The following is a 24,725-nucleotide window of genomic DNA, read 5'->3' as shown; positions in this document are numbered from 1 at the left end:
AAGGTGATAAAAGCAAGGTGGAGGTAGGAGAGAGGAGACACACAGGCCAGTTAATTGTAAAGCCTCTTGAAGAGGCAGCTTCAATTGTCTACCACACCCCACAGCGGGAGATGGCACTTGATAATCTCTTGTGGTCTCAAAGAGCAGCACGTGGGAACAGCGAAGCAGGCTAGCTAATTGCATTGTCAGGGGTTTTGGGAGAAAGGAGATACCTGGATGCCCGATTACCTCTGCAATCTCCTGGGGGAGGCAGTCTGCACAACTCTGCAGGACTTTGATGATCTTTTGATGGTGGGCAGGATTTTCAGCAAAACAAATCTCCAGCTGCCTGAGGAACTTCCGGCTTTTTTCAAATGCTTGCTGCTCTTCAAACTGACCAAAAGAGAAAGATGCACCCCTCATGTTCAAGAACATATTTCCAAGCATCTCTAGTTGGCTTAAGCAAGACATAAAATGTCTTGCTCTTTGTTTTCCATTTGTATTGACACCCATTGCAAAAGTGGGAAGAGGTGGAGGAAGAGAAACAAGGCTTTGTATAATCAATACTTACGTGAGCTGTAAAGTTTTGTTTCAACCGTATGCACATAAGACAGGAAAATCCAGAAAGAATGGAGAGGTGAAAACCTCTCTCACAAAGTGGAAGGCTGATTTGTGAGACAAAGGAACCATTCCACTTGGCTGAATCTGCACGTTGTCTCTGCAGTCAGGTTCTGCGATGTAACTGGGGAAAGGCTGATTCTCCACAGTAATACTTAGTATGAGACTTAAAACAAACACTAGACTTTTCAATTCTGATTAATAAAACAGCAAGATAAGCAAATAATTTACCAGCTGTTTACCTTCCTTGCCCTAGGAAGAATTCCTTATTCTTTCACTCCCACAAGCATTCACATTATCTGCTTAAAATTTGGTCTCCTTCTTTCATTCCACCTACCAGTCCACACTCCAAAGCTTGTTCTGGTAAAAGAAAGGCAGCAAAATCTGTGAGCAGCTGGGGCCAGTCATGTAACAGTTTCTGTAAAGTGGAATAGAGATCCACAGCTGTTCGCTTGTCCGTGCTAATCTCAAACTCATAGATAACACGAAGGAAGTCTTCGTACTTTCCAGGAACATGCTGCAAGGCTTCACGCACCTGGAAAGAGCAACAGACCCTCACAGGACTACGTAACATCCAGGAAGAAAACAAGTTAATTTCGTAATCTTTGATCTCTTGCTGCTCAGAATTTACACAGCGCTTCCAGTTTTGTTGAGCCAACCAAGTCTCTTCCTTAATGATAAATTTGAACTGCTCACAAGAGAGAAGGGAACCAAATCCAGGCTTACGAAATTCTGAAATTAAGAGGCCTGGTGTCGTGGACTGACTGCATCCAGCAGCTAAGCACCCCCACAGCCACTCACTCACTGCCCACCTCCCCCAGGCAGGATAAGGGAGGGAAGAGGAAAATCAAAAGCAGGAAAACTCATAGGTTGAGATAAAGACAGTTTAGTAAGTACAGGACCACGACATGGGGTGCTACGAAGAAAGATAACTCCATCCTGACCAGATCCAGTGCACCCAGTTAGAACTGGCAGTTATGTGGCTCAGGCATGAACTGTGCTAGAGGACTCACGAGTGTCCCGTGTTCCTGTTTCTGGGTTACACACTGGTCTGGCTCACCCTGGTTAGATAGGCTTGTGCAAATGCCAGATCTTTCTGTTCTCGCAGGGGATCTCTCTCCAGGATGTCCTCATCATACAAGAGGAGCAGCTTAGATGTATCTTTGCTAGCACGAGCCCGTCCCCTCTTATTTCTGGTTCTGTGGGAGCTCCTGCTCTTCCCAGGGGCTTTCATATTTTCTCCTGCGAAGAAGCACAAAGCAAGTTGTACAGGTACTTGTCATACATTCTCTGGCCTGGCAAACAACTGCTCTTCTAGATCAATATTGCAATAGAAAAGTAGTTTTTCAGAGTTAGTCAGAGTTTTCAGAGTTAAGTGTTTGCGCTCTCCTGTAGAGGTGTATGAGCAATTTTACTTTTCATGGCTAACATATTTTAAATTGGTTGTTTATTTTTATAGCATCTGATGGGAAAAATCTCTGGATACAGTGAGAAACCCATCCTAGCTATTACTCAGCTAGCAATCTACTAAGAACTAATAGGTACATCTACTGCATACCAGGGGCAAAAAAAATCGTAGTGGGTGAACAGAGATAGGGTATGAGCATCAGAGGTGGCTGGAACACTTGCAGATTATTCTTTTAGCTTATTATTTACATGAATAGAGTTAACATCACAGATAAATAACTGGTGTCACATAACAGTGGATGAAATAGTGTACTAAGAGTTGCTACACTGAGATTTTTACGTCTTTAGATTAGGAAACTGTTGGTCTAATGGGCTGAGGTCCACCTCCTCAAAGTGCCCTGCTCAAATTCATCTACCACTTGCTAAATTCTATTAAGGTATTATTTTGTTGCATTTATTTTTCCCCGACATGACCTTATAACGCAAAATTCAATTTAGCAAAGATTTGACTATTTAATCTAGTTCTTATATAGGTATTGGGTATTAGCTGACACAAACCACATATGTTACGTCTGCACATTTTTGAAGCATAAGTGCATTACAACGGACTAAAGACACTCTGTTCACACAAGGGCTTCTATGGTAAGAACAGTTTTTACAGAATTGTGACTGTGTTGCTAAATTTCATTTCCGCCTGGAAAGCACCACTAAGCTCAGATATCCTAAGTGAAATTAAATGCAGGTTAAATTAAAAGCAAAACTTTCCCCATTGTTTTGCTTTTAATTCAGAGAGTGCCTCTATTTCCCCATGCCCTGTGTCAAAAGAAACCCACAGAACTTACCTGCTGGCATTCTGTGGGCTTCCACCTGCGGGGCCATCTTTGTCAAGGTGAAGGCAGATTTAGGTTCCTCTGATATATCTCCACATATTTCATCATCTTTCTGTAAACTCTCTATTCCTTCCCCTTCCTCCTCCTCCTCTTCCTCAGGCTCAGAGTTCTCTTCCTGGGAATTCTCTTCTTCAGAATCTCCTTCTTGGCTTAAACGTCTCTCTGTTGCAAGCCAAGTAAGTTTTTCCATTGTCTCCTTAGCAAGTAACAACAAGAAAAGGTCACATTGTTTTCTTTGAGTGTTCGTTTTAATGTCATTCAGCAACTAGCTCACTCCATCATAACTCTAATGGCCAATTTCACAGATCAACATCTGACCTACTAGAGGATGCTACTGATAAGACAGAATTCAACAACAGCCAGAACTGCCTATTTTTGTATCATGCACAAAATTAAATTTCAATCTGCCACTTAGAAAAGCCTTAAGTTAGGTGGGATTCCTTAATCAGAGAATCATAGAAGGGTTTGGGTTGGAAGGGACCTTAAAGATCTTCTAATTCCAACCCCCCTGCCACAGGCAGGGACACCTTCCACTAGATCTACTAATGATCACCTTAGTTCTTAAAGGCTTGCTGGAATTGCAACCTGGAAAATAATTTTCACTTAAAGTACTTCTTATTAAAGAACAGCCTCAGTTGAGGAAGTCCTCACAACTCAGCAGAATTTAAATCTGCACATTTGAAAGATATTCCTTTAGTTTGGACTTAAAAGCTTCTCAGAAAAACGTGCTGTCCAATTTCTCTGTTAAACAGCACAATACCATGCTGTTACATAGTTAACAGTCCAGCTTTCCAACTGGATTCAAGTTGTGATTTGCCGTGACTTCACTAGAGTGTTTCAGGACACCAATATGTGTCATTAACAAGTTTTTTAGTTTTGTTTGCTCTTACCTGAAGTTCTGGCACTGAAAGAATAGATTCTTCTGAGGCTGATGACATTTCTTCATCCTCGTCTTGTGTAAAATCATCAAAGTCATCTTCTTCCTCTTCTTCTTGTCCTTCTTTCTCTCCTCCAGCTTCAGGGCCAGCTGGTGTCCCGACAGACTGGCCATCTACACTGGATGAATCCTCTGGTCTTCCTAGTGGACTACTAAATTCTGCCTCAACATCTGCCGTGTAAGAAAGATTCTTTGGAGACTCACTGCTTACTTGCGGTCCAGTGACAACACCTGCATCCATCTGCTGTTCACCACGGGGAGAAGACTGCAAAGCCCGTCGTTCTTCTTCTCCCTTCTCGTCACACAAAGTATGCTCCTTTTTAATGTCCTTCAGGTCGTCTGAACATGAACATGCAGCCTCCATGTTCAGCTCCTGGCCAAGATCTAGCATGAATTCCTCCTTCACTTCATCACATAAAAGATCCCTCTTCTGTACTGGATTTACTTCCTTGCTAGCATCATTTGAATCTTCAGGCTCAATTTTCACCGGTTCATCTGGATCTTCTAAATGAGGCAAAAGGTCCACAGACAATGGCTCTGAAACGTTCTCATCTCCTTCTACCACTGTCCAGCTACAGCAGTCACTCTTATTTACGTTTTCCTGACTACTATTATTTGAAGTGGCAGGATTTGTACTACAGTCCTGCTTGGGAGAGACAGCGGAACATGAAACGTACAATTCTGGGGCTTCAACCTTGGGCTCCACCGTGGGATAGGGATTTTTGTTGTTTCCAGCAGGGCAGGAAGGAACCAGATTCAGCTGTTCTTCAGTTTCACCAACAGATGATGCAGAAAGACCAACAGGGTTAGGAGAGACTATCAATGAAGGGATTGAAGAAGTCACCAGGGGCTGATTTAATGGACAGGGGAAAGTGGATGGATTTACCAATAAGGTTGTAACTGGAATAGCCTGAGCGCCTCTACCAACTGTTGTATTTATGGGCTGAATCATATTGCAACCATTGCCTATATTAACCACTTTCACTGTGGTAGCAGGGACAGTAAGGATGACAGGAGAAGGTTGAATCAAAGGTGAAGTCTTTATCAGTGGGGCAGATTTTGTCCCTTTTTTCTTTTGGTATCCCTTACGAACACAAGGTTTACGTATTTTCGTTCCAGGCAATGCCGGCAACATCAGTTTTGGCTGAAACGTTACTGGATTTGACACTAGAGCTGGTGGTACAGCAGCTGGCAAAGCTTGTCTGGAGTCCGAATGCGAAGTGGAGAGCACATTCTGAAATTCCAAACCATCCCCACTTCCTACCACTGTGGGAACACTCAAAGGCTGCACTCCCGGCACCGTCTGCATAACTGTAGCTGGCTGGATTAGCCGAGGAATCTGAACCATAACTTTACTGGGAGGAGCTTCTGACTGGGACAACTTCACAGTTTTCTGGATGTTAATAGGGTTGGAACTGGGCTGCACACAAGGACTCGGTCGAATGAGGACAGGCTTCAGAGCTGAAGACCTTTGCCTCCTCCATGCTCTCCTAGAGAATCGATTGGCAAGAGGCTTTAAGGTCAGTACTAGTCCCTTTGGCATGAGTAGAGGATATTTTTCATCATATTCTGTGTCTGAAGTTTCCTTTCCTGTCCCCAAAAAGACAGATTCTGCATCAGGTGAAGCTGGCATCTCCCTGGCATCTTCTGCTAATTGCTTCAACTCCCCCTGAATGGAGGGCAAGCTTGCCTAAAGGGAACAAGAGTTTATTAGTCCAGTCCATAGGCTATTCCTCTATTACCACCTTCAAACAGCACCACAGAAGGTGACAGAGAGCAACTTGCTTCTAAAAGGAAAGTGTTTATTTACTTTGTACTGCTGGATATTACTTTATATTTACTGAGTATTACTTCATATTCACGAGTTTTACTCCAAAGTCTTCAAAAGAATCTGAGAGCCTAAAAGAAACTACAGAACTGAATTCCTTTATAAAGGTTCCTTTAGTAAATACAAGACTTTGTCAGAAGGAAGCTTCACTGTAACGATGAAATACAATGGGCGATTCAGAGAACTGGATTTTGTGGCATGCGAGTCTAATTCCTTCCTCAGACACAGTCCTCCTTGACTGACTCGTAGGCATGGTCCCTATGCCTCCAACTTAAGTCTTCCTTGTGCAAAGAATCTCAGAGAAAGAATCCTTACAAAGTGTGAGACAGTTGGGTATAACAAAAATAACAGCCACACTGCAAGTGAAGATGACCTTAAAAAAACCCCACCCCAAACCCCCAGATTTCTTCTTTCCTCTTAGAAGGTGAGGTTTTAAGGGAGAAGAACACGCCCTCTCTCATGGTGTAATACAGTGGGAAAGATGGCAACGCCGCTAACCATAAGGCACAGGTCCAACGAGGTTGATTAACAAAGCCAAATAACAAAATCAACACGTCAAAGCAGAGACATTAGAAATACACCCATGTAGCAAAACAAGGATGTGACAACACCGTACATCCGTGCTAACTTCAATCATGCAGCTGGGCAAGACAAGCACCCAGAGTAGTGTGTAATACTTCAGGTTGCTCAGTACTACTGTTCTTGCTATGTTTACTAGCTACACTCAGGAGAACACAGGCTCCCACGCAATACAATCAGACTACCTTCTGGCTTCAGAGCTGTAGGCTAACCAAACAACTCACTCTGGACCTAGGTTGTAAAGAAAACACACAAACAAAACCCCCCAAAAGAAATCAACCAACCAACAACTACAAAAACCCCTGTGCTGGACGAAGAATAGCAGAAACTACCTTTAGCCAAAATGGCAGGCGATGTTCTTCCCTCTCCACAGGTGGCTTCCACTCGTTAGGCTGGATTTCCTCACAGCACTTGAACAGAACGGGCAACTGTTTTGTCTTTTTATAGTACTATGTGGAGACAGGAGAGAAGGCAAGACAACTGTGGTCAGATCACCTGTCCAATAACTGCTGGGATGGAGGATAAGGCTTGTGCTCTGTAAAGGTGTTCATGTGAATAAAGCGATTCTCGTTACTGCTACTTTAGTAAGGTACTACCCACAGAAACATTAAAAAAATCATAGAATCACCGACTGGTTTGGGTTGGAAGGGACCTTAAAGACCATCCAGTCCCACCCCCCTGCCACGGGCAGGGACACCTTCCACCAGACCAGGTTGCTCCAAGCCCCATCCAACCTGGCCTTGAACACTGCCAGGGAGGGGGCAGCCACAGCTTCTCTGGGCAACCTGGGCCAGGGTCTCACCACCCTCACAGCAAAGAATTTCTTCTTAATATCTCATCTCAATCTCCCCTCTTTCAGTTTAAAACCGTTCCCCCCTCATCCTATCACTACATGCCCTTGTAAAAAAAAAAGAATAATAAATGCTGAACAAGAGCTCACTGCCATCTTGGTTTCTCTTGAAAGAAAGGATGAAGTTCTAGCAGATGTGCAGGCACACTGGCTTTAAGTGTTTCTGGGTTCTTATTCTCTCTTCAACAGTGTCCATTGGCTTATGGGACAGGATATTAGGCCAGCTGGACCTTCAGCCTGACCGGAGACAGCGCTTTTGTTTAAGCTTCACTACTCGAAGTGTATTTGTATGAATTTGTCAGGATTACTGAAGCCACAGTTGTACTAGGGCTGTCTGCAAGCGCTGGGCTCTAAAGAGTCAAAATAGTAATATAAGGACTTGCAAAGCACAGAGGACAAGGTCTTTTTGAAGAAATCCTCATTGCTAATAAAAGGATGACATTTTCTTTTGAGAAAGTGTCAGCACATATACAAAAAGGTCCTTGGAACAAACAGCACATCTCTTCTTGCATAATAAACACCATCCAGACACACAGATCTGAAAAGTACCAAACCATAATCTGAATGCATCACTTACTCTGATGATATTATCGGGAGCTCGATTCATATTGAGATTCTTGATTCGTACTGTAAGCTGGTGGGCAGTTTTTGTTGGCAAGAGATACTTGCTGATCAAAGGCTTTGGAAACTCTGTCCCTTCAAAATGTTTCAAACCTAAAGCTAATAAACTGAAGAAGGAAGGAGGTGGGGGAAAAAAAAAAAGAAGATAAAAAGTCTTTTAGACAGTACAGCAGATTGCTATCTGGATGTGCTGTTGCACAATACACAGACACCCCAAAAGTTTGCATCCTAGAAATCCTCCTTAATAAAAATGTCTCATTTGTATGCATTTTATTCAATAATTTTAAGCACCTACTTGTCCTCTGCCTTGGTGAAGATAATCTTGTCCCGGGGAGGGTTTGCTTTCAAGGAACATATTGGTAGTAACTCTGGATACATAAAGACTCTCCTTGTTGCCAAAATCCATGCCACTTGCTTGGGCAAACATGGGAACTCATTGGCTGTGAAAAGAATTAACAGGTAAGGATAGATGTATACATGGACAAATAATGTTTTTCCACAACTGACTTCTTGAAAACACTGTTTCTTTTACTCCCTTCATTGCAAAAAGAGACAGACTTTCTCCCTTGTTTTCAGAATTTGCATATTTCCTACTTTTTGCCCTTAAGTTACATCAGTAAAAAGTAAAATTATTTTCCCCTTCCAACTTTTATTTTGCTCTATAATGAACAAGCACTTGTAAAAGGCTCTGTTTATTTCAAGTGAGTTTACTCTCTGGGTAGCAGAAAAATCACAAACCAAATATTTGAAACCAACAGTTTGGAGATTTTTTTTAACTAAAACACTCCAATGAAGGGACTATTTCCTTGATGTGTGTTAACTAACACATCTGGAACAACTATTTCCAGTTTCATAGTTTCTTGATGGACTTCTGCAGCTCAAAACATCACCTGCAGAACAATAAATGGCAGGATTATGATGTCAAAGAAAAATCAACAGCTCATATAACATGCTTTACTGTGTTGCAAGTTTAAGAAGCAAAAAGGCAGTCAATGAAGCGGATGGTTTTATCTAGAAATGCCTCACAAAATTAAAAAAGAAAGAAATTCCATTCCAGTCTGAACTGTATATCATCTGGAGGGGGCACAGCATGCAGTAACTCCCACTGTAAATGCTTTCCCACCTCTTGTCCCTTCAAGTACTTACCACTCTTCTTCACAGCTTTGCGAGGGCTCCAGTCAACCTGGACTTGGGCATGAAAATCTTCAATGAGCTGCAGTGCTCCCTTCAAGTTACACGGCTCGAACATCGTTTGAAACTTCGGATTGAAGGGCTGGCGAAGAAGCGTAGAGCTTCGAGCAAAGTTACCCAGCTCGCTCTGCAAAGTCAAACGCAGAAGAAGATAAAAGAACCTGCCTTCAAATGGAAGGTAAAAAACAAATACATGTAATGCAATAAAGCAAAAAATAAAAGCTGGTGAAGTGACAGGCATAAAAAAAGTGTTACAGGTTTTATTTCTGAGCATTACAAATCTAGGAACAACCAGAGGAATTTTTTCTTTTTTAAATTCCCTCACTTTCCAGAACCTTTCAAGGTCACAGAATGTTCACTAATTACATAAGCTGTATTTTTTCAATTTTGTTTTCAGTATTTCCAAGAAACCAATAAAAAAATCCCCGAAGACATGCCAATTCAAAGCACTGTTATTAGTCAGCACAACGTGAATTATTTCTCTAAGTGCTGAGCATACTCATAGTAGGCTAACAACAACATTCCATTATTGAGTGGTAGTCTCTCTCAATTTAATGGGATCAATTAAATAAATTAAGCTCTCTAAATATCTCCAGTGACCAGCAATCATTAAAATTCATGTAGCTCTGATTTTAGACATATCCTTACCAAAAACATCCTGGTAGTACTGGCCTCTGAACTTAAAGCAGGGTTGGAACTTGCTAGAAGATGGATTTGAGTCAGAAGCTGAACATGCTTGAAGAATAAAATTAGACAAATGTTTTTTTTTTCAGTGTATCAGAAATCCAAGAAACTGGAAAGCATAAGTATATAGGCACAAGAAATATCTCCTGAGCACCACAAAAATCACATTCTGACTTCAAAAAACCTTTTAAGCAACAGAAAATTGAGGGGAAACTAATAACCACTGGCAGGAAGTTTATTACACAGATTTTGAACACATCATCTGTTTAAGTCTTAGGGAAGTTTCTCAGCTTTTGTGCCAAAGTCTCATACCATAACAATCAATACAGAAAGGATGGTTTTTTCTAATTAAATACTCAAGTATTTCTTCAGAAACAATGACTTTGGCTATCAGAACTCCCCGTACGCACACAAACACCATACATCTTGCTTTGCAGATGAAAAAACAAAAATGTCATTTACTCTACACGTATCATGCAAGATCCATTTCTTTAGCTTGTGTTTGAGAGGTCTGTGTCCTTTCCTAGCTGCCACAGACCAAGACGTGACACTGTATGAGGTGTGCAGAATAATAAATGAGTACTCAGCAAGACTTGTATCAAGTTCACACAAAACCAGTGCACTTTGTCCTCATGAGATCGAGTTGACAGTAAGTTTTGAGAAGTCCTCTTGAACTATTGTATGGACATGGAGAATTTCTCTAAGTACAGCTTCTCATCTGTGCTGCTGACAGCTTTTAAAATGTTCAAACCGAATTGCTCCACAGTGGTGGGAAGAGCAAAAAAAGAATCCAAACTACATCAAGAGCAATATTCTCAGAAAGTAATAAAGAAGTCAGTGAAAACAGAGGATTTTGACAGATCAGTCAGAATTCAAACATGGCCAAGGCAGCTATCTCACATCAGAACAATACAGATGGCAAGAAATAAGTTCTACTTCACACATTGAATTCAAATGGTCTCTCCATGTGGAATCAGGCATGTAAATATCACCTATTAAAGCTCCAGCTTCAAATGTAGCCTTTTCAATTAATTTCTTTAAGGAAGCACACCAAAGTGCTTGCTGTACCATTGGCTTTCCCCGCCCCTCGCAGTACACAGCAAATATCCATTAGGTCAGACCAGATAACATTTTATTACCTGCTGCATCTGCTGCTGGAGCCTCTTTCTTTGCGTACCGTCCAGAACAAGGCTCTGGAGAGGCTTCTCATTTTGAGGTTTTGATTTTTCTGTCTCTTGTGGTGGCTTGATTGAGGACTTTTTCATTCTCAGCTGCTCAAGCTGTTCCTTCACTGTCCGGTGTTGTTCATTCAGTAAATTGGCCAGAGGCTCTTCAAATCTGTTTGAGATCAGGCAGACCAAAATATAATAAGCATATGATTTAATAACCATTCACATTTATTTAGAATATTTTACTCTATATCTGGGATGCACAGTCTAAGAACTATCATCTCTGACTACTCAACACTTTGACTCTATACTTCAACTTGAAAAAACAGAGTTATTTATACAGTTGACTTATACATAAATCTTTTAGTCTACCACAGCACCGCTGTAGTTCTGGGATGCAATGCTCCAACTGTTTATTCCAAGGACAGTTAACAGTCTAGTCCACCATTCCCAATCATATCCCACGTGTGTTCCACTTAAGTGCTCAGATACTCTCAACAGCAATCAGGATCTAAGATAATTTAGAATACATTAGAACCAATCCTATTTAACTTATATCATCAGGCAAGGGCTGAACCCAAGGTTTATGGGTGGCATTTTACCACGAGAGTCTCCAGAAAGATCACACACTGACTCAAATGCTGTTACTTAAAGAAAAAAGAAATAAATTTAAGTATTACCTAGCTTTACGCAGAGTACTCTACTAGACATCTGCTGAAACTATACTAAGAGCTACTCCTGTAGCAGAAAAGGATGTATATATTACCATCCTTTCAAAAACAGCTTCAACTACTCACTGCTTTATGATAGATTTTTATTTATTTTAGCTATACCAGTTAATATTCTGTTTTCTGCTAATTATCAGCTTCAATTCTGTAACAGGCCTGAAGTCAGTTATAAGTAAAGCTGTTCCATAATGCTTCTAATGCAAGGTATCATAAGAACAATAAACCTAGCAAATGGGTATTTTGTCACAAAATAACTTTAAGAATTCTATATACAGACAAAACTGGGAAAGAAACAATTGGGAGGACTGCCCACCAAAGAAAAATTAATACAACTAGTCATTACCAAAGATAAATGCATGATAATAAATACAAACAATAAAAGAGCATAAAGTTTTCTTGCTTTTAGTCTGTAGCTGGTTTAAGAATTGCTGCACTCCCCTCTGGTACTGCTCATCCCAGAGAGAGTATCAAGAGACTCCAGCCTTTGTTTTAGCTCCTTTCCCAAACAGATACAGCTTGATCTTGAGCTGATCTGCCCCATAAACAAGGAGACACCATTCACACCACAGTTCACCTTTAGCCAGTTTCTGTAATCAGTTAAATAGAGCAGTATTATTACCTAGAAAGAAATGTTTTAGACCCTTTCCTCCTCAAGGCACTGTTTCAAGTATAACCCACACCAAAAACCATCAAAAGCCAATTTCCAAACTTTACAGTCATTTCAGACCTAGGCCTCAGCTTTCTTACACAGTCGTTTTCCTTAGAAAAGGCCACCATTACATCCAAGCTATTTCCTTAAAAGATAAGGTGACACACTTGGTCAAACCAGCTCCTCAAGTGTTTGTCATCAAAAAAAATGTAAGGGCAGAAAGTGAACTTAACCCTTCTCCTTAACAATAAAAAAAAATTTAAAAAAAATTTTAAAAGGCAAGAAAACAATTATTTTTCTGAAATTATTTCAGAACACTACACCCACCACCACCACAATGTAAAGCACAAGAATTAAGAGAGAGACTGGCTACCACTTTGAGGTTGGGACCTTCTTTGCACAGCTCCTACGGAGCTTTGATCACGTATGCAGCAACACCCCAGCAGCCAGTGTTTCTCTACCCATTACTTTGAAGTATCTTTGCCAGTCATGCAATATCCTGCTCCACTAACCACTGCTAGTTTAACAGATGAAGTAACTCAGCAGGTAGTGAAGCAATTTCTTCAGAGTTACTCCAATAAATGGGGAATATGGGGATGAACTTGAGAAATAAACACAATTTAAATACACAGGGATAATATATATAGTGTGAAGATTAAAGCAGCAGGAAAAGAATCCTCCACCAGAGATGCTGGCCTGTTGGAACAGATCACCATTCTGAAACACCTGCGCTGTTTTGAGCTATGATACAGAACAGCCAGCACCCATCTTTTAGTGCAGGCATTCTTGCTGTCTCTTTCTGAACAGTTAAATTTTCATTGTGGTCGTCGTCTTCTTCAGATGCATCACAATCAGTAAAGTCAAAGGTGGAAGGCAGAAAAAAAGAGGGTCAAGTTAAGTGTTCAATCTCATAAATTACAATGGCTCAGAGCTTTCAAAACAGTGGCCTGTGCTGAAACCAAACCATAACCAAATGATCCTACCTAAGTGCCTGTGGTGTATTAAAATTTGGCCGTGACTCTGTAACATTATCTTCATCTTCTGGACCTTCATCTTCCATGTTCGAGAAACCCATCTCGTCCTGAAACTGACAGCGAATGTGTAGCAACAGTCAGGAATGGAAAGCTCAAGTACTACATTTACCATCAACTGTCTTTAGCTAATAAAGCTCATGATGATCCTCTTAGCATAGACATTCGTCTCTGCAGGGACTTAAGGAAGTTCCTATATACGTTCCTTCCCAAGGCTAAAAATTACACTCTTATGGTAAAGCCCTTTGCACACAGTCAGCACTAAGCATCTTACAGAGACCACCCCTTTACGGCTTTAGAGATTTTATGGCAGATCTGAGAAAGATCTATCCTTCAGTGCTATAACCCAATTTATCACTTACTGTCTCAAACAGCTCCTCCATCAGTTCATTCACTTCCTTTTCTGCAAGTAAAATTAAAAAGAAGTATGAAGATTCCTTTTCCAAGAAACACTAAGCAATCCCATCATAGTATCAAGTCTTTAAGGATTCTCTCTTGCAAAGGGAAACCTTCTTCTTGCAAAGAGAGCATTAAAAAGGAAAGGCCCCTGATATTATATCCCTTTTTAATGCTGGGCCCCAAAAAACTTCAGCTGAGACTGTTTAGATTCAACAATATAATACGAAAACTAATTTTCAGAATTAAATTTAAAGTCGTGTTAACCTATAATAAGACCTAAACCAAGTGCGCTTTATTGAGAAGATGACAAGTGGTATGTTTATAAAACTAACTCGAAGATCGTTAAGGACTTGGAGAAAATTTAATCACACTCCAGTCATGAGGCAAGCATTCAATTCTGAATTGGCTGAAGCTCTACAAAAGACTCTGCTATCACAGAAGTATTATTCTTCAGTTTTGCTATGGAGTAAAGTTGCAGCTGATAGCACAGCAGCTCTGGCTAGATCCTTTCATGTATTCACAGAAAGGCAGCTTTGCATAGAAAAGCTGTTCAAGTCAGTATGCAAATTTTCTAAAATTAGCCTACCCTGCAAAATCTTTGCAACAAAACACTCACTTTTCAAAATTAATTCCTAATCCTAACAAGAGGTGAGATACCCAAAGGACTTACTGGTAATTCTCACAGCACGATCATTTCTGAAGTCTTCTGTATCTGGTTCATCCAGATCTTCCAGGAAGTTGTACTCAGGGTCATCATCATCATCTGCTTCATCTAATAAGAAGCATGTTTTGAAAAGTCATTACCCTGCCCCAACACCAACCAGCTGCCAGAGGCAGAGGCACTTCATTTACTGCCTGACCGGGCACAAAGAGGGCTAGGATTGCTGCTTGAAATTAACTGTACATTCCTTTTTATGGAAGCGATATCAAGCCCATCCTCTTTTCAAACTGAGCTACTAGCATCCTTATTTGTAGCCATTCCCATTTAGAAAAGCTGGATTTATTTTCTGTGACCCGAGTTTCAGCTAAATTTAGAAAGAGTGAAGTAGTATTATTTCAATTTGTGTTTTATATTCAATTTGCACAACTGTAAGCAACCAGTAAATTCCAAACAAAAGGAAGTCAAGCCCCAAAGCTTGTTCTTGTTTCTTCTCGAAGAAAAAATAGTTGTTTCTACCAAAACCAGTCACGTCCCTAACAAGGATCATGACACACTCTGATAGATTCAGATCTATCAATGCTGCCAGCTTCATGACACAGCACAGTGGATTAAGGGCTGAAACACACAACTTTCCTTTATGGTTGCCAGTGACTGCATGTGCTGGCTAGTAAATATTTACAGGTGAGACACCTGAAGTCTAAAAACCCTCACAAATGTCCATGGAGAAGGTGAGGAAAGCTGATGGCACACAAAACACAGGCATATTACTAAACAAGATAATGGCTGCAGCCAAGAACATCCTGTATAAATAGAAAGAAAAAGCTCCAGGCTTTCAGTGTAACCCTCAATTCCAGTGAACACCACCAGCACCACATCTGCCATATACCTTCATTCTCCACATCGTCGTTCATGAGTCCTCCAAGCCACCTTTTCCATTCTTCATCATCTGCAGTGTTGGGATCGTACATATCAGGTGTGATATCTGGGGCTCGGAGCTCAGCCTCCAGCTGCCCAAGAGGAACATCCTTCAGGGGTCTCTTCGATCGGGTTCGGAAGGCAATGAGGCTGTCTTCCAGAGACTGAAAGGTGAGGGAAAAGCACAATGGAATTACAATGTCTCTGCTTTTCTCAGTTTCTCCAGCAGTGGGGCTTTCAGCCCAGCCAAAAAGGTCCAATACCAAAAATATTACCTTCCTGCCACAAAGAATCATTTACTTCGGTAGTCCAAGAAAACTAAACTTTCATTACTCTCACTATTAAACAGTTATTGTTTATAAATGTATAATTGTTCATTTATCTCATGCTAAACTCTTATCTGCTACCAAAGAAGCAACCTCCGCTTGCAATATTCGATTCTTTCACGTATGTTTTACTCTGTTTGCCCTCTTCACTATCTGAAATTAATCTTGAGCAGCAGCACAGGACTGTTTCTTCGTGACTCCTCACCCTTGCACAGTAACACAGATCAGTCATATTTTTCTCATTATTAATATGAAACAGTGGTTCTCTCTACAACCAAGCTTCCTCAAGTGTTAATAGTATAGCTGCCTGCAAAACACAACTAAGCTGACAGGATATCTTTCAAAAGGAAAACTATTTTCATCAGTTATGTAAATGTCACAGCATTACATTTAACAGTCAAAACAACAGCAGAGAGAGACTTATGAGCAGAAAATGTAGTTATAATACAAGAAACTAAAAGTATACATGACTAACAACACTTACTAACAGCTACGTCTATTCTCTCACAGAGCTAGTGTCCTACACACTACGGATATTCAACTTACTATTTAAAGTTACAAAAGGACAGCAGAATGCAGTAAAAGTCATAGCAGAGAACAGCAGAAAGCTACCTCCTTCCTAACAAATCTTACTCAAACTAAACCCACGCTATTATAGCATCCCCCAAAGCAGTACCTGGTAAGAATCCATGCATACTGGGCTTGAAGCCAATTCCTCATCCACTGCGTGCAGCTTCTCCATGAACGTGCTGTCTTTGTTTTGCTTTGGTTTAGGAGGTGGTGGAGGTCCCATGGGAACTACTTCAGCACTGATATGTCTAACAACAGGCGTAGTAACCTTCTCCATCTAATTAAAAAGGCCTTTGCGTTAAAAGGTTTTATTTAGGACATAAATTTCCAAGGACAGAATAAGTCTCTTCTTCTGCTTGCCCAGAGTAGCACAATAGAAATGAGAGAAATGCTATGCAGAAGGAAACATTCTTTATATTACACCCACTTTGATTTTGAGAAAGTACAAATAAATTTACTATTCAAAAGACTTGCAAGAAAGGAGACACTTGGAAGATGTGACTATCAGTCTCAACATTCCTAGAGCTGATAAACTTGAACACTAGTAATTGTGGCACACTCCCAGCCCTCCCAAAAACAAACCCATGGTGAGCAGAATGTGGAAATATCAATACATTACTGCTTTTTATCTGACTCCAGTGTCAGTAGTCAGTTCTCACAGTTGCTTTCTCATTCTTGTCTGCTGATACTCAGCTCTTATCACACTGCACACACTCCTTCTACTGATCTGACAGGGCATACAGTCACCACAAATACCTTTATGCTTTTATCAAAATCACTTTCTCCTCCCAAGCCAAGAACAGAAAGCAATTCTCCTGCACTCCGCTCAAAAATAATCAGAAAAATAATCATTATCTGAAGAAGAGCCGGTTGTTTCCACTGCCAGTGTTTTAAGTACTTGTGTTTATTTTAGACTAAGCTCTTTCTGCAAGGGTTGCACTTCACTGCTTATGCAGGAGCCATTGCAGTGGGACCCTAAAGCCACATAGCACCTGTAATGCGACCACAACTTTAAGCAATAATATGTATTTTTGCTTTTGCATTAATAATTTAGGAATAACAAAAGTTGTTTCTAAAGAAAGCAAAAACTCTCTTGCAAGTTTACCTCGCAGAGTGTCCCTCCCTCTTCATCGGACGATCGCCTTGTCCTAGATCGTTTTGCTCCCCGAGGAGAAGAAGCAGTGCTCTCTACATCGCTTTCCAGTAAGCTCTATAGTGCAAAAGATGCAGAATGCAATCAAACAATCATGCCACAATCAAACATTGCTTCAACTAATATTCCAAAGACTCTTTTTTAGCCAAATGAATAATATAGCATCGAAGAAAGATTACTAAAAGGTCCGGGATGACTTAAAAGTTTTCATGTGTTAAAATAAAGAGAGCGTTCTACTGCCTCAAACATGCAGACAACTCCACGCTGAACAGAACAGCTCTTTGTACAAGTTGCATTTACCTCTTCTGCAGTCTCGTCCTCATCCTCATCATCAGGCTGGTATTCTTCATCAGATGAATCATCTTCCTCAAGAGGAATGTCCACAAACTGAGGAGGCTGTAACAGAACAGAAGAAAGGTGACAACTTTTTACAGGCAAGATAAAGAGTTGTACTCTAATGGTGCACGATCAGATCAAAGATTTCTAACTGAGGAAATACCCCGAAGCTCAGAAAGGCAGGCAACTACTGAAAAAGGCTGAAGAAACCAAAGAAATTACTAAAGTAAGACTGGGAAAGCAAAGTAAGTGGTTTGAAAAGGTGCAAGAACGGGCACAAATGATTGAGCATTTATATGACGGAAACACTGCATCAGCAGACACTACCTCAAAGACATGTTTCTAGTACTTGAATGGCCATTCACTCCTGCTACACTGCTGAACCCCACCTACACCTAGGTAACACATCCTTTGGAGCAGGCAGAGGTCAGGAAAAAAAAAACCTGAGATCCAGGCCATATTTCCAGGCAGTGCTACAGGGTATAAAACAGTCCAGGGAGGAGCACCTCACAGCACGAGGCCCGGACAGTGGCATTTGCTATCAGGAGTTTCATCCAGGTAGAGGCTGCTGCAGTACCAACATGGTAGTTCACTTACCTTCACCTCATTTGCCTTCTTAATTGGAGAAATATTCCACGTTGGAATCACCTAAAGATAGCAAAAACACTTTTAACTGGCTCTGAAGAAGCATGGTGTTGCATAGCTTAGAAAACCTATTAAATCAAATGAGTACTTGAGCTTGAGGCCTTGTTCTCCAAAGTAGCCAAGTAACAACAGACTTCAAACAAAGCCCTTCTAAACTGCCCACGTGATCTCTACAGGCAATAACTTCAGTATAATGGATACTGTCAATTCACTGTATTTTCTACCTCTGACCTGGTTCTCTTCTGCTCATCTAAAACGAATTATTTTTTTACATTGTTTTAGCTTATTCTTTCATTTTAAGAATAAATCACATAAAAGCACACTTTACTCTTCTTTTAGAATACTCAACAATCAAAACCATTCAGGTAGGGGGAGCATGCAACAGGAAAAGCAGATGATGTACTTACCACTCCTTTCTCCACAACTTCCTTCAGTTTGGAACGAGTCATTTTGGGCTCCTGAGAGTTTAAAACAAAACAACAGCAACCCATTCAGCTCTCTTCCTTAACTGCAAACTTTTCCCCAGTAACTCTTTACTACAAGACTTTTCTCTTTTTTTACATTTATTACCTTTTAGACACGATCAGAGTAACATCAAAAATAACTCCTCATAAATCTGTTTCATAATTTACACTCATACACAGACACTACTCACTACATCCAGGTGGCAAATCTGGTAATGAAATATAAATTATGGTACTATGTATTCTACCTGTTCTTTCCATACCACGTCATGGACCAAGAAGACAGACTGGTGAAGGTATCATGCATTTGGACAACTGAAAAACCAAACTGAAAAAGCTTTTAACTTACAAACAAAGGTATATCTTCTGTCTCACTGATGGCTGCTTTCATCATGGCAACCACATGCTCATTTGTGATCACTTCCTACAGGAACACACAAAAAAAAAAGTATTCTTTACATTCTGTTTTTTAAAAAGAAACAGATGAGGTTAAAATAAAACTAGACAGAAACATGATGGAGAAATATTCAGTGCAGAATATACTTTGTAATTATACTATAATAAAAAGAGATTGTTAAATGATCAGACAAGAAAATATAAAGCACAGCAGTGATACAAACATTTGCACTACATTCTCTGTGAATGCTCCACAGAATAAATTTCCAGCAGAAGGAAAGAAAATAGTTGAAACAAAAGCCCACGTCAGTTTCCCTTCCCTCATGTCACATAATCAGTAAAATGTGCTGATCCCAGCCACATGAGAAACGCTGCTATGAAGCTGCAACAGAAAACCTGAATCCTTAAGCACTCACAGGCTTCCAAAATAGTAAGGGTCTAATTCTCTGGAGAAAGTATGTAACAATCTACTCTTTGAAACACTGTGCTACACCATTTCAGAAAACATTGTATATATTTAAAAGAAACAGGACAAGGCAGAAGAGACCCAGTATCTGTGACCACATTTCCTGAATGCCACCAGAAGGTTCCAGGGAAGGTAGGCGACTGTGAGATATTTACAGCCCTCCCACAGTGCCATGTGACAGAGAAAGGCGTTAATTTATGGCACTTGCACAAAATCAGCTGGTGAATCTGCCTGAAAGAATCACGGCAGTCTCCAGTTTGTTTGCCACAGGGATGGCAAAAAGGGAAAAATATCTGAGATTTTTTTTTAAAAAAAAAGCACAGTTTTTGATCCTATGGGAAAATACTATTGCTCTCCAGACCCTCCTCACAGGCTAAACCGAAATCTACCCCTCATACTAGTAGAGAATTAGAGTTTCACTTCACAGCTGTTACAGCACAGATACTCTTCTTGCAGTTCCTTTCTAGCTGGAAGTTGTGTGATGGACTAAAAGGTTGACTGGGGTCATTAACTAAGGGTAATGCATTTCTGTCAGCACCACTAGAATTCCAGCAGGGCTTCATCATGAAACAGTTCACTCAAAACAAGAAACAGCGAGTTCACAGTTTACATCTCCTCATCTGGAACCAGAAGCATGCATTTCAGTTCAATTACTCCTGCTACTGCTACTATAGTACAGTAAAACAGACCCATTTGCCACTGTAAACAAACGTAAGTCAGGGATCAACACCTACTAACAAAGCCAGGTCCAGGTGGCTTACGCATACACCACACAACTCTCTCCTTATAGCTTTTTATAGGAGAGATTAGGACATGGGTGCCCACCGAGGCTTCCTTGTTCATGAAATCGAGTGCTACCATTAGTACTGAAGTCTAGACTGCACTTTCTTAAAAAGCTGGGCACTTCACCGTTCCCTGTCACAGTCCCACCGCACTCACATGCAGGATGTTTCGCACGTTGACAACCGTCAGGTTGTGTTGTTTGGCTCCATCTTCTAAGGTGCGATCAAGGGTATCATCTAGCTTGATGTCACAAGACAAGGATCCCTCCTCTTCTTGGCTTTTCCCTTCTCTTTTCCGTTTGGTTGCCTTCCTCCTCTTCTTCCTTCTCTCAATATCTTCTCCATCTTGCTCCTCTGAAAATTAATAAAAACGGAATCTAAAAATTCAGATACTTCACATCCAGCACATTCTGACAGTATGAGTTTAAAAAAAAAAAGGTACAATTCTACAGATACTGAAGTGGCAGCAGCCTTCCAACAGCTGATAAGGAGATCACTCAAATGGAAATGGCAATGAGAACTAGAAAGTCTTTTGAATAATGGATTCAAATTCTGCAGGATCTGAGTGAGTCACATTAGTCAAGCAAATCAAGGTTATGTATTTGCCACCTCTACTAGACTGCTTTTACAGAATGGTCTCAGCAGCCTTTTTACACCTTTTCCAGAAGGAGGTGTTTTAAGTATGCCAGCAAGATTAAAACAGTTGCAAAACTCCAGACACCATAGAGCAACAGCAGATCACAGCTTCCGGGACTTGAAGTGTTTCCCAAGCGGCGCTGTTTTGCTGACTCAGGGAAACGTAAGAATCATGGCTTCCTCTGAAGGAAAGCAGTGTTTTTAGTCACCAAAAATCGCAGCGTAGATTTATTTAGCCACTGATTTACGGAGCACAGGATGAAAACTTCAAAAAAGGTTACACCTAAACAGTTCCTGCCGTGGTGTACACAACTGCAGAGTTCTGCATCTACCATATCAAGTCACGGGTCTGCTCCTTGCACAAAGCTTACCCAACAGAATAACCAGCCCCAAATCCTCATTTGCCTCATCAGTCTGCTGGGGCCACTCACCAGCTCTGGTGTTCTTCAGTGGCTTCATCACGGTAGGATTTCTAACAGCCAGCTGGGAAGAACTTCTCACTGGAGACTCCTGCACTGCAGCTTGGTTTTCAGTCAGATACGGATCTCTCTGTGAATTCACTTCCACCTCTGTATACAGCTTAGGCGCTTTCCCTGTAAACAGTATACACTAAGTTGTAGTCAGACATGCCACAGGGACACAGAGGAGCAAGGCTACAAGGTTGCAATTACAAAAGCTTATGGTGGCCCATTCAAATCTGTTAAATCAACTGCACAAGTCTAACCCAGCCCGTGAAAGTGACCCAGATACAGTGAACACCGCAGCAGCAGTCCCATCCCGCTGGAAACAAACCCAGGCAGAGACCCCCACCTCCACCTATTTCAGTCTTGCTCCCTCCACTATCAGTTTTGCCCAGCTACACTCAAAACCGTTCCTGTCTGTCCTGGTTTCATGGGATAAAATTTATAGACTCAAGTTTCTGTTAGAGTTTTCTTTCAGTTTGTGGCCAGCCAGAGGGATCAGGGCCATGAGCAGTTAAATCCAGGGCAGCTGCCCCAGGCTGGCGAACAGGTGTGTTCTGTATCATTAACATCAAGTTCACTACAAAAGGCAAAGCTTGCTGGGGAGGAGCAGGGTTCTTTTTGCTCTCCTCTCTTCCTCATTCCCAACACTTGCTGTTCCTGGAGCAGCTTGCCAGTGCTCTATAGATAAGTATAATTTTGTGTGTTTTGTGTTGTCACTGATATTGGTTTCTTTATTTTATTAAATCTGTTTAACTTCAAACACACGAGTCTCCCTCCTTTTCCCAATTCCCTTCCTCAGTCGGGGAAGGGACATTGGGTGAGAGAAAAACTGTTTACTGTTTAGTCCCGGGTGTGGACTAAACAAAGACACTGTCAAATGATCCAATTGCCAAAAACTGATGATTTGTTGAAAACGTGGTTGTACTCCCTGTTGTATAAACACAACTGCAACAACAGAAATCAACAGGGAGGGGCAGGCACTCCTTCACCCAGACAGGTTATTCGCAGCTACAACAGCATGGTTGGCTGCAACCTTAGGACAGTTGATTGCAACCTTAGGATGCAGTTTCACAGCCACCTTGGGCCAAGTCAAAACCACTCGACTGCTGACAGGGGTGGCTACGTACCCTTCCCACTCCTGCTCTGTGCACTCCTAGAAAACAACTGTGAACCGATCCCTGTTCCACTCCCCTTTCTCCTGATACAAAATCAGCCTTCAGTCAAATCAGTGACCTAATCACAGCAGCATGAGAACCAGAGACAGCACTTTTCACCAGGAAACGAGGAAGCACTGTCCCTTTTTGCTGCAGCCTGTAGTTAGATGGGCTTACAATGATTGTTAAAAAACATCTTAAGCCAGGATGAAAACACACTGTCACCCAATAAAACCAGCTCCAGTTGCTGCTCTGGGCTGGCACAGCTTTTTGTGTAGCTGTGTAGATCAGATCAAGGAGTTGATCCAGGTGGGAGAGGGAAAAACAACAGCACCCCCACACTTCCCACGCTTTTTTTTTTTGCCAGATCAATTCTCCAATCTCATTGACTCAGAGAGAAAGATGTATGCCAGGAAAAGGAGAAAAAGGACAGGCAATTTGGGGAAAGAGAGAACAATCACTTATTTCCATAGACTTAAAGATGACTGGAGCTACAAAATGAGCATCAGTGATGGTGAATACCTCTCCTCTCCCTCACAAGCTTGTACATCACATTTTCACTTAGGGAACCTCAGAGCAAGCCAAGTTCACCCAGGCTTTTTACACAAACTTCCAAAATACTCACGTTCCACAACAAATTTTGATATTAACACAAGTTGTACTTGCATCGGATCACAGTAGAGCCCCACACAAGTGCCCCTCTCGATTACTTTTCCGACTGCTTGAAAGAATTACCTTCCGAGAATGAAAGCAAATGTGGACAAAAAACTCTGAAAACCAGTATTTTTGGAAGGAGCAGCTTGTGCTTTCGCCAGTCTCACACCTCACTAGCCAAATATTTGTTTCTAAAAACTAAACACAAGGTGACTGTTTCAAATCAAAGCCTGGATTTACAAAGACTTGTCTAAAGATTAGCTGAAAGGAACGTACCCTGCACCATACAGAAGCTGTGAAATATGAATTTTCACAGTCTGTGAAAGTGACTGATCGCTATTACAGGCCATAAAAGATTAAATGTAGGGGCAAGACTGGGAAAATGTGTGCAAGTTTGTAACACTGTGTATTTTAGGTTGGAAATTTAAAAAAAAACCAACTTCAGAAGCACTCAGTGTTCAGCAGTGCTAGAGGCAAGCGGCTTAAGCTCTCCAAGAGTTTTCTAATGTTTTAAAGGAAGAAAATGTCCAAACTTTGAAAATGGGACGCCTGCTAACCTGTAACACCTCAGAAAAAAGAAAAACCACCACAAAAACTAAGCAGCCAAAGGAGAAGCTTTATATAAACACGCCTCCCTCAGCTGAGCCCGGTGAGGAGCAGAGCTCACCAAGGCGACACCGGCAGCAGAGAGGGGCTGGGGGGGCAGCCGGGGTACTGGCGTGTGGAGAACCACCCAACACCCCCTAACACACACACCGCGACGGGCAGCGCACGCCTTTACCTTCCGCCACCGCTTCGGGACTCCCGAGGCCCTCGGGGAGCTGGGCGCCAGCGCAGGCCTCCTTCGTGCCCGCCGCCTCCTGCCCGCACCCCGGGGCCGCCCTCACGGGGAGCCTCTTCCCGCCCTTCACCGAGGCCTCCCCGGGGCCCCTCCACACGCTCGGGCCGGAGGAGGGCGATCCGCAGGCTCGGGCCACCGGCGAGAGTTTGGCGGAGGAGCCGCCATCGGCAGCGCCCGCCGAGGAGGATCCGCCGGCGCCGGGCAGCTCGCCGTCCTCCCCGGCGCCGCCGCGCTCCCGCGGGCTCTGCGGCCCCGCCGCCGCCGCCGCTCTCCTTTTCTTGCAGGGCAGCATCTTCAGCGAGAGCGACATCCCGGCGCCCACCTGGAAGACAGGAAAGCGGCTGGCCGCGGGGCACCGCCGCCCGGGCCCGGGCCCCGCCGCCCCGTCCCGCTCCCTCCACAGGAAGCGGAAGCGCCGCGGGGCCCTCCCGCCACGCAGGCGCCGCGCCGCCATGTTGGCCGCGCGCGGGGCGAGGAGCCGCCGCCATGTTGGAGGGGTGCGGGGGGAGTGTCCCGCCGTGACGAGGCGGGGCAGCGGGGGCGAGCGCGGCCGCCGCCATCTCTGCTGGGCGACGGCGCCAGGCGCGGCGCCCGCTGCCCAGCTCCGGTGTCCCCCCACTCCCCGCCGCCTCAGAGGGTCTTCCTGTGCGGGAGGGAGGGCCTGCCCGGTACTGCTGCCCGCACTCCCCGACGGAGCCCATC

At 42.5% G+C, this 24,725-nt stretch overlaps 1 protein-coding gene across 3 annotated transcripts in view; it reads right to left on the bottom strand.

Moving 5' to 3' along the window:
- LOC137671137 (GON-4-like protein) overlaps positions 1-24,409 on the bottom strand; it is a 30,735-nt gene extending 6,326 nt beyond the window's left edge. For 2 of the 3 annotated variants that reach the window (XM_068414490.1, XM_068414491.1), the window contains exons 1-24: positions 23,964-24,409; positions 21,342-21,503; positions 20,432-20,628; positions 18,980-19,054; positions 18,574-18,624; positions 18,119-18,169; positions 17,486-17,581; positions 17,138-17,242; positions 16,139-16,309; positions 15,108-15,300; positions 14,231-14,332; positions 13,524-13,564; positions 13,114-13,217; positions 10,724-10,922; positions 9,549-9,635; positions 8,856-9,027; positions 8,005-8,149; positions 7,666-7,816; positions 6,571-6,687; positions 3,785-5,521; positions 2,847-3,090; positions 1,658-1,839; positions 935-1,132; positions 229-372 (exon numbers count right to left, since the gene is read on the bottom strand). In XM_068414490.1, coding sequence (XP_068270591.1) covers positions 229-372; positions 935-1,132; positions 1,658-1,839; positions 2,847-3,090; positions 3,785-5,521; positions 6,571-6,687; positions 7,666-7,816; positions 8,005-8,149; positions 8,856-9,027; positions 9,549-9,635; positions 10,724-10,922; positions 13,114-13,217; positions 13,524-13,564; positions 14,231-14,332; positions 15,108-15,300; positions 16,139-16,309; positions 17,138-17,242; positions 17,486-17,581; positions 18,119-18,169; positions 18,574-18,624; positions 18,980-19,054; positions 20,432-20,628; positions 21,342-21,503; positions 23,964-24,333 — 5,094 coding nt within the window. In that variant the 5' untranslated portion in view covers positions 24,334-24,409. The remainder of the gene's footprint in view (positions 1-228; positions 373-934; positions 1,133-1,657; positions 1,840-2,846; positions 3,091-3,784; positions 5,522-6,570; positions 6,688-7,665; positions 7,817-8,004; positions 8,150-8,855; positions 9,028-9,548; positions 9,636-10,723; positions 10,923-13,113; positions 13,218-13,523; positions 13,565-14,230; positions 14,333-15,107; positions 15,301-16,138; positions 16,310-17,137; positions 17,243-17,485; positions 17,582-18,118; positions 18,170-18,573; positions 18,625-18,979; positions 19,055-20,431; positions 20,629-21,341; positions 21,504-23,963) is intronic. The other variant, XM_068414492.1, reaches the window with a different exon arrangement.
- Between the last annotated feature and the right edge of the window lie 316 nt (positions 24,410-24,725).

Source organism: Nyctibius grandis, chromosome 17, assembly GCF_013368605.1.
Source record: "Nyctibius grandis isolate bNycGra1 chromosome 17, bNycGra1.pri, whole genome shotgun sequence".
NCBI classification, from domain to species: Eukaryota; Metazoa; Chordata; class Aves; order Nyctibiiformes; family Nyctibiidae; genus Nyctibius; species Nyctibius grandis.
This window is presented reverse-complemented; position numbering and strand designations above follow the sequence as displayed.